Raw genomic sequence first — 10,047 nt, forward strand, 5'->3', positions numbered from 1 at the left:
TTCTATCAATAAGGAAAAGAAAGCAGAACAATTCTTCTTAATTTGGGAAAGCTTTATTGAGGCTTTAAATCCTGAGATTAAAAGACAAATACAACAGTGTTTCAAATCAACACAATGGTATGAAACTAGAATACTGCTACAAGACCCCCAATAACTTACACTTAAGAGAAAACAAAAAAAAGAAAAAACCCACATAAACAAGAGTAGAGTAGTGAGGGATTGACCCTGGGAGTGCATGGCTCATAACTCCCATCCCACTTTATTTCCTCTTCTTCTCTTTTTTATTTATTTATTTATTTTCTCCTTTTTCCTTCTCTCTCTTCTTATACTTCTCCCCCCCATTACCCATCTACTTTCTTCCCCCTTCATTTCTTCTATTATGGTTGAAGTCACTATAATATATTACTGTTTAATTTTCTATTGATTGGTAAAAAGAGAAAATTGTGGCAAGATTATTACCTCAAACCACAAGTGAACTGTATGCTATAAATTGTGACTATGTCATTGTTTCTTGTCATATTTGCTTGTGTACCAGAGTGTATTTGAGGACTTCAATAAAAACATTTTTGAAAAAAAAAAAAAAGTTATTTCACAATCTTTCAGTTTCACTGTGTGTCAGCTGAAAGGATCCCACATGCAGAGTTACCATGCAGAATGGGGATCACAAATTGTTATGAACCCTTAAACCACTTGCCTGGCATGGTCGCATTGTTGCCAGGCAGTGCGTTAGCAGACATGGTCGCAAACAATGCGATCAGTAAGAAAAGCACACTGGGTGGCTGCCGGAAGATCATTTTCCAGCAGCCGCCAATGGCAGAGGGACCTCCCGGCACCACTGTATCCCTACACCCGCCCCCAGTATCTGCCCTGTTGCCAATCCCTGCTAATCAGGTAGCACCCCCTTCCCGATGGCTGCAGAGAGAAGAAGCTGTCAGAGAGCCAGAGCCAGCCCCCCAGTGTATACCTGGCAGCTGCAATGCTGACATATTGATAACATTTAATATTGATTTTTAACATATTTGTCATGTGCTTCATTAAATATATTTTTTTTTTTAGAAAATTGTGTTGGGTAAGTATAAATAGATGTGCTTAACCTAATTCAATCATAAAAGAAAGAAAAATAAAATAATTTCTGAGTGGATTTTGGATAAAATATTAGCAAGTTAAGTGATTAAGGGCCTGATTCAGAAATGAAACAGAGGGATGGTCTGAAAAACACATCCGTTTAAACACTGTTACATAGGCGTGCATAAATTAACACTTTGCGATCTCCTGCGCAGCATGAGAGCCCTGTGTGTGTCAGGAGAGCTACAGAGTCTGTGGTAGGTCAGACCTGCTGCAAGGGCAAGATCTCGATTTGCGTCGATGTTACCGATAATTACACAGGTAAGCGACGTCGTATGCATACAAGAAGACAGCAGTGGGCGCTCTTATGCTCGGGTTAGCTTTGAAACCATTAGCATATTTTCGCAGCATTAGCGTCCATCTTAATATCATGAGAAAACAAAAAAAAACCCATACATTTCTGATAGTCATCATATGCGGTGACAAAACAAGAGATTCATTTTGCTCCACCATTGATGCGCCTTGTTTCGCACAAAGGGGCTGATGAAATTACAATTTAGCATAACCATGCAATTGTGGCTTTTTTAGTGAACACAATTTGAACATTCAATTTGAAGCACCTATGCAGTCACTTCTGCATCACCCCAAAGCAGTTTGCACTTTGGTCTGGAGTTCTATTTCCTTCTTTTGTTCCTCCAAGGTTAAAAGAAGTGGGTTATGTTAAATACAGATTAAGCACGCCAGGGATTCTCTCCTATGGTTATGCCCTTTAGGTTGCCCTGTGTATCTACTGTATGTATGCATAATGTATGTTTAACTGTATTTCAGGGTAGGAACGATCCTGCCAAAAACAAGGCAAGTGCAGCCTAGTCCACAAGTGCGCCAAGCACTGGCTTGTGCCATGGGTGGCAATTGGCCTATACATCTAATAGAGTGGACAGACTATATGGTAAATGTCCATCAGTCAGAGACCAATATTCTGCAATCCAGCAATGCAGCGGGTTGAATACAGGAAAATGTCTTTGTGAATCTCTTCCCCAGAGATTAGGCTCTTCTCAGGAGATCCATTGTGTAACCTGCCACTTTCTACCATAGCCCCTTGGTTCAGTTCTGACCCTCATGTTCCTATTGTAGGTGCTTTCGGTGGGCATAGGGTCTGCAACAGAGATAGGCCAAGTCTGCCATACATCAAAGAGACAGAAAATAAAAGCTCCCACTGAGGTAGCAGGTGCAAGGCATGATACAACCCTGAGAGATAAAGGGGTCTATTTACTAAGCTGTGTTAGGCGATAAAGTGAACGGTACCAGCCAATCAGCTCCTAACTGCCATGTCACATGCGGTGTTTGAAAAATGGCAGTTAGGAGCTGATTGGCTGGTACCTTATCATCATTCACTTTATCTCCTAACACAGCTTCGTAAATAGACCCCAAAGTCTTCCAAAGGAGCCAAATTAGTACTGCCGTCCTAAAGAAGGAAACCAGAGACCGGATAAAACAACATTAGTCTGGAGACCATAGTGTGACTCTCTGATCGTGACGCTGAGTATATGGACTGGCAAGAGGTTCTGTTCACACTACACTGGTAGAAGAGTTGTCGGCTACAATGAAAGACTGTGAAGCTTATCAAATCTTGTTTTGTTCTGAATCTTTGTGGGTCTTGTGGATTTATGTGCCTCAAAAGGGATGTGACAGTATAATGCTGCCCTGCTGGCAGTAAGTATTTAGCTACCACGCACTAAGGGACCCATTTATCACTAAATATTTGTTTATTCCCAAAAACACCAGTTTTCGAGGGGTAACCACAAATGTTTAGCACCCCCATGTATGAAGGAGGGACCGCAGCAGATATCTCCGATACCTGCTCTAATCCTGCAATTCCCACCAACAGCCGCAGCCCTGATAAGTTTCTACGGGGGATGCGATGCTGCCTGATTTACCACTTTCCAGAATGCAAAGCATCCCGGAGATTGGCGGTCGCATCTCAAGATGGCGTTAGCCTGTTGTAGCTTATGGGCTACACTTCACATAACTAGCTGGCAGAGGGTTCCACCCTGTCCTTGCGGGTGCCGGATCTTGCAATGCGATCATGAATCGGTAATATAATGACTAGGCCGCTTTACAAATGTGGCCATTACAAAATGGACCCCTAAGTCTGAAACTGAAACCCCAGAGCTAGCCACTCTAATACTGGCATTGTACTACACTACCCATGCCTTGGTGTAATACACTTTAAACGCTGTGATGTGATTAAGTTAACCCTTGCATAAAATACCAGTAGCAAGATTTGTGTTTTTGTATTAAGAAACAAGCATCCTTCATCTGGAAATTTAATTGGGAGTGAAAGTATTTTCTACTTCACAATAGTGGAAGCGAATGATAGGCTAAAGGAAGTCAGGTACCAGCTCACTTGACACAGGAATCTCTGTCAATTAATCATGAGTACACTATTTGGCCATGGTGAGTAGCCTGCGTATGCCCTGAAAATATTCATTTCAAAGCATTAGTAAATACCAATTGAAAATTATTAAATGAAGATGGAGGGGCAGTTACAGTTATTAAGTTTACAGGGGCAGTAAACTGAACACATGTGGACCAATCACATCACTCAGCAACAACATATTTCCACGAATGACCAAATCACACAGATCCATTTATTACTCAGGCAAGGTGATCAGATCACAAATGAGATTGCGAGCAGATGACCCCACGCATAAGCAGATAACGATCACATGTCAACTGAAAATGTTATTACATATTGCACATTTCTAATTGAAAATTCTCCTGGGGACCACAAACACATGTTGATATCACATTTTTAGGTCATGTTGGTATTACATATGAACTACCTTAATAGGTAGATGCAATACAAGCACTGATGATCTGTTGTATACACAAGTTTTGTTCAATAATTCATCAAAATAACTTATGAACAGAATATTTCAGTCAAAATACACAGCAGTGGAAAGAAGCCTATTTATCATTAAATATTTGCTGCATGTTCCCAGAAAACACCAGATTTCATGGAATACCTGCAAATATTATCTATCCCCCAGATGTACTATGGAGGGATCGCTGCAGATATCTCCGATATTTTCTGTAGCCTTCCATTTCCGACAACAGCCGCAACTGCCATATGTTTGGCCCGTGCAGCTAACTGTGGCTTATGGGCTACACTACGCAAACTGTACTGGGAGAGGGTTCTTCTGAAATCCTCCCCGGCAACTGTTGCCGCACATGTATGGTCAGTAGACTGCACATGCGCAGAAGTCCTGATAGAGGAGTGACAAAACTTCTGATGCGGTCACTTCACTCCGAGCACATTACAGGGACAGGCTCCTTTCAGAGACACGGTCCCTGCGGGTGTTATTTAATACATTCCGGCGCTAATATTGCATACTGCAATGTGATCATGGGTACTAATATTGGGCCCAGATTGCATGGAGTATGTGATTACTGATAACTGGGCCTCCTAGGAGCTAAAATCAGAGTTGTGGAATGTTTTCTGTACTTCCTCTTTTGAAATCAGCGACTTTCCAAACTAATTCTGTAGAAAAAAAAATACTATTGAGGAAGAAACAATAGCCACCAGTCTGGTAGTGTTACATTAAGAAATAACACCAAAAAATGTATGTAAAAGGCATTCTGACAAACAGCTTTTAATGATAATATATAAATGGCAGTGCAATAAAATGTCCCCAAGGCAAGGTGTGAATAGAATGAATGGAATGTCTGTAGCAAGAGAGAAGAGGTTTTTACTGTACTAAAATACAGGATTTACTTTCATTTAATGTTTCTATACATTTATTTTGGTACTTGTGTACTTTACGGACTCATTGCAGAGAGAACCCAAGTGTCCTACACTCATTATTATTATTATCAATCATGGTAATGTCTAAATCCCCTTCATGGAGAGGACCCTGACGTCTTCAGCCAGTGTCCAGCGTCATTCCTTACCATCCAAGTGGGCATAGAGGGGGAATATAACCTTGTGGTGAGCGTAGCAAACCACCGAGCCCAAAGCGTGCAGAGCACAGCGAGCCCGCGAGGCGACAACTTTCTTCTTTAGGTGGGGACAACTTTCGGTACTTGTGTACGTAAAGTAAACAAGTACCATTTAAAACATTCATTGGGTTCTCTCAGCAATGAGTCCATAAAGTACACAAGTACCTTTATTTTAAGTATGAATAAATTATATCTGCCTTATGTGCACTTTGCATTTATTAACATGTAAAAGCAAGTCACCTTGCTTTGTGAAGCAATTACCATTAAATACACCATTCCCCAAATATATGCATACCTTTTATGCAAGATATACACAGAGTAATCTTCTAACTAAGAATTTGTTGTCAGTATAACTATAATGGGTATATTTACTAAACTGCGGTTTTTTAGAATTAGAGATGTTGCCCATAGCAACCAATCACATTCTAGCTATTATCTTCAGAAGGTGCTAGATAAATGTTAAGAAGAATCTAATTGGTTGCTATGGGCAACATCTCCACTTCTAAAAACCTGCACTTTAGTAAATATACCCCTAAGTTGGTGGCATGAAAAATAAGAAGGACACACTGCACCTGCAGCAGCACAAATACTTTGAGACATCTTGGAAGAGACGCACCTGTGTGGATAGCGAAACAATTAGCACTGCTGCCACGACTGTTAAAAACTGAATGAAGTAAGAAATGTACAGTACATAATGCATACATCTACAAAATCATGAATTTGACCAATACTTTAATCTTGCAAAAGGACAGATTCAATAGGACGCGGGCTGGCGCGGCAACTTGCAGTGGACAATATTCTGCCTGTTACAGTAGGCATATTCTGCTTGCACCTCCATAGGCTCCGAAAACAATCTGGCTTTTGCAGTTAACGCATGGAAGCCGCCGAGATCCATTACAGCAGCTTCCACGTCTAATTGAAACTGCCCCAAAGAAGTTATAAGCAGACACTGAAAACAGAGAATAAGGGGCATATGTATTAAAAATCACAGAAATGCAGCGAGTTTTTTCAGTGTACATAGCAGCGGGAATAAACATTATTACATGATTACCCCTGCTGTTTACTAACAATTTCTACAGGGACAGTGCGTTCGATAAAGCTCTGTCCCTGTGAAATAATTTACCACACATTGGAGAAATGAGGCTCCTCTACAGTGACTGGCACCGCTCATGCAAACAGGGGTATATTTACTAAAGTTTGGGTTTTTAGAAATGGAGATGTTGCCCATAGCAACCTGCCAGATTCTACTTAACATTTATCTAGAAGCTTCTAGAAGATGAATGTAAGCTCTTACAAGCAGGGCCCTCTACCCTCTTGTGCTTCTCTTTACTTATACTTTCATCTAATCCTTACTGCCCTCTAGGTCACCTAACACTTGGTTGCTTACACACTGTTGCTTATTTGAGTGTTATGATCGCTAATGTAGCAATGTATATAAACCATGTCCTTGTCCTGCACTGTATTGTATTGTAAGTCACTGGCTTCTTGTTCACTTACTTGTGTATTTACTTTGTAAGGCGCACACTTGTGGCACCATATAAAGAAACAATAATAATAATAATAATAATAGTAATAATAATAACAGCTAGAATCTGATTGGTTGCTATGGGCAACATCTCCACTTCTAAATACCAGCACTTCAGTAAATAAACCCCCTAGTGTTATGGGGGGTATCCACTTAGAGATTTAGCCAAGCGATTGCACGATAACGACATCGTTATCGTGCAATCGCTTGCAAATCGTGCATGCATCGGGCATGTTTTGGTCAGAAGCGACCAGCGATGCGCGTGCCCGCTGGTCGCTTCTGACATCGCCCATACATGCAGGTCAACCTGACGATCTCGTCAGGTTCATGATGTGCGGGGATGAGGGTTGTGCCGGGACTGAACGAGTGAACGTTCAGTCTAGGCACATCACTAGCTATACAAACGACAGCACGATTGCAATGTCGTAATCGTGCTGTCGTTTGTATATCTACAAGTGGATACCCCCTTTAGATTGTGAAACTCCTCTGCGGCAGACGGAAGCTGCTGGAGAGGGATTGTAAGAAGCTTCTCCTCAAAAAATGCCTCCATGTGCATAAAGCAGCTACCCCTTCAAGACCAAACTATGGTCTGATTCAGAGTTGTACGTAAACCCAATGGTTTGCGTAAAACTCTGTTGGTGGCCAATCAGCCCATACGCAGGATCTGTCCTGCGCATGTGCCAATCAGTGTCTGCGAGATCACTCAGAGTGCCCCCTAAGCCGCAGTTATGATTGACATATAATATTTTCGGAGCTTGACTGCGGGAGCATTCACCATCTTCAGATGGCATTTGCTCCTGCACCCATGCTCTCTCTCTATGGGAAGGAGTCACTGGTTGCGACAAGGGATGCGAAAGCTCCTGTTTGGCTTCTTCCGCCAGACGCCTTGTGCGCCTGCGTGAAGCCCAGTTCACGCAGGTGAACTAGCACTGCCAAGTAAGACTCGGCATTGCTAAGGTTCAAGAGATCGCGGAGACAGCTGATGTTCAGATCAGCTGTCTCCGCACAGGAGCAAAATTGAATTGCCCCTGTGAACTTGTATTCACCACTGGTACTCGCAGCGAGTTGCGGGGGCCAGACGGCCCCTAACAATTAACATAATGAATGGACCCCATGGTGTGCACATGAACTAAGGTCTCCTTACTGGCTTTGAAAAAAAAAATCATCCTTTTAATAGTGTTATTTCTAAAGCCGCATACACACTACATGATGTGTGTATGCGGCAATATCGTCATCGGCGGGCCCGGCGGGGGTGCTGGCATCGGCAAGTGCATACACACTTGCCGATGCCGTCCAGCGACGGACGACAGCGGGGCGGGGAGCGGGGCCATGCTGCATTCAGCAGCATGGCATCGCTCACGATATCCCCATTGGGCTGCATGTACAGCCGCCTGGGGATATCGTAAAACGACCAGCAGGAGCATGCATCGTTGGTCGTTTACCACATAGACACTGGCCGATAGTGTGAATGATTACAATATTGTTATCGTTCAAAATATCGCCAAGTGTATACGCAGCTTAACAAGTAATAGCATGTAGACAGGTTCAGTATGTAGCTGTATCCTACGGACTCCAATCGTGCCATACACACGTATGGTCAGGAGCTGCTGGGTAGCAGTGTATTTTTAAAACGACAGTGCTCCATTACTCACATTCACTGCAGTGATTTAATTGAAGTGCCCCCATTGATCCTCACACAACCACTTGTTACCTACACCTTGGCGATATGGTGCATACACATGGTACGATCAGTCAGCGATAACGATATTGCTGACTGATCTCCCTGCACCTTTCCGGTGTGCTGGATGATGAATATAGTTCATCCAGCACACCACCAACGAAGGGCCAGCGTCCCACGATCAACGATCGTAGGTCACTATGTAACCTGGACGATATCGCCCAAGTTGGCCTGCATGCACGGCCAATGATCGATATCGTTATCGTCCATACGTGCCCGCGCATCACTCGTCGTTTGAGGGTTGGAAGGCACAAAAAAATTAACGATCTGAAAGATATCGTTATCGTACATATCGTTCATTTTTATCATACAGGATGTACGCATCAATAGTGTTGGGTGAACAGCCTTATAATTATTCCACTAGTACATAGTATGTAAATTGTCAGATATATTCCATATTTCCGGTAGTTAATGTATAATATTACCACATTAAATATTTGAACCTAGAAACACAATTCTGCTATGGAGCTTGTTGTTTTCAGCTCACTATATAATGAGCACAGTGGTGAAAAGCTTTAGAAATTGATTTATAAGCTTACAATATAAATAAACATAAAAGGCCAGAAGGGTCACTGCATAAGCAAATACTGACTGAGCAGGCTTTGTAATACCAATTACAAGTTACAACAGGGCTATTGTGACATGTCAGATGAATGCTGAGGTGGCAGATTGACACATTATCAGGTGACAATAGGGAAGGCAAACAAACACTGTGATAAATGGAGACTGGACATTCCTGCCAAGGAAATCACCACCTAACATCATATACACTAATATTCAGTATCAAATAGTGAAAGCATTGTATAAGTGGCTTATAGAGCTGCCCACTCGCAGACACCTACCTCCTCGGTGGCCGTGGGGCAGTAGTAGATGAGGATGAGGGTGGTAATAACATTCATGACCAATCCCACCATGGTGATAGTGTTGGGTGCCATCCATAGGGGCACCTTCGTCACCAGCCAGTTCCAATAAATCTGCATGTAGGGCTCCAGCAGTGAGCAGCCGGAGACGCTGTACTTGTGCTCCTCCAGCCGCCGCAGTTGCGGGGCCGTGAGGGGCTCCGGCAGACACAGGAGACCGGCCATCCTCTCCTCCTCCTGCTACCTGAGCCTGTGGACCACCCCCGGCCGCCTGCGCTGCTTCCTGTTTGGGGACAGGCGCTTACGTCCCAGGCAGCAGCAGCAGGATCAGGGGCCGGACCAGGAAAGTGGCAGCATTATCCCGGAAGAGCAGGCAGGAGCGCCGCTGCTGCAGTGCTGACTGACGAGTAATGAGCTGCTTGCTGCTCAGTCAGCTCAGTATGAGGAGTGGACGGGATGCGTGTAAGGAATGGCGACTTCAGTGGAGTGTGTGTGGGCTTTACTAGCTTGTCTGCAGGTGTTCTGTAGGAAGCAGGAGGATATTGTATAACGTGTAAGATTCAGGGATGTAAGAAGAGTACAATTAGTTTACTGTAGCCAGTGATGGGCATAATACAGGGTGTTTCACTCGCTATTGGCCCCAAAGTTTTTCTTATAACTTTTAAAGCAATTGACGTGTTTTAGTGTGACACAGACATACCTTGGTCTATGAGAAACATGAGGAAGTCATAGCAAGTGCTGGAAGTGTTCGCCATTAGCATCCAGGCCACAGGGCCGGTTCTATAATTACGCATGGTACGCGGCCGCGTAGGGTGCCACATAGTGAAGGGCGCCGCGGCCGTGTCCATGCTGACATG

The 10,047-nt window shown here is 43.4% G+C and overlaps 1 protein-coding gene across 2 annotated transcripts in view; it reads right to left on the bottom strand.

Moving 5' to 3' along the window:
* CHPT1 (choline phosphotransferase 1) overlaps positions 1-9,633 on the bottom strand; it is a 43,996-nt gene extending 34,363 nt beyond the window's left edge. The window contains exon 1 of one of the 2 annotated variants that reach the window (XM_088467871.1): positions 9,173-9,633. In XM_088467871.1, coding sequence (XP_088323997.1) covers positions 9,173-9,415 — 243 coding nt within the window. In that variant the 5' untranslated portion in view covers positions 9,416-9,633. The remainder of the gene's footprint in view (positions 1-9,172) is intronic. The other variant, XM_088467870.1, reaches the window with a different exon arrangement.
* Positions 9,634-10,047: the final 414 nt, after the last annotated feature.

This window comes from Taudactylus pleione, unplaced genomic scaffold (assembly GCF_031769625.1).
Source record: "Taudactylus pleione unplaced genomic scaffold, aTauple2 ptg000077l, whole genome shotgun sequence".
Taxonomy (NCBI): Eukaryota; Metazoa; Chordata; class Amphibia; order Anura; family Myobatrachidae; genus Taudactylus; species Taudactylus pleione.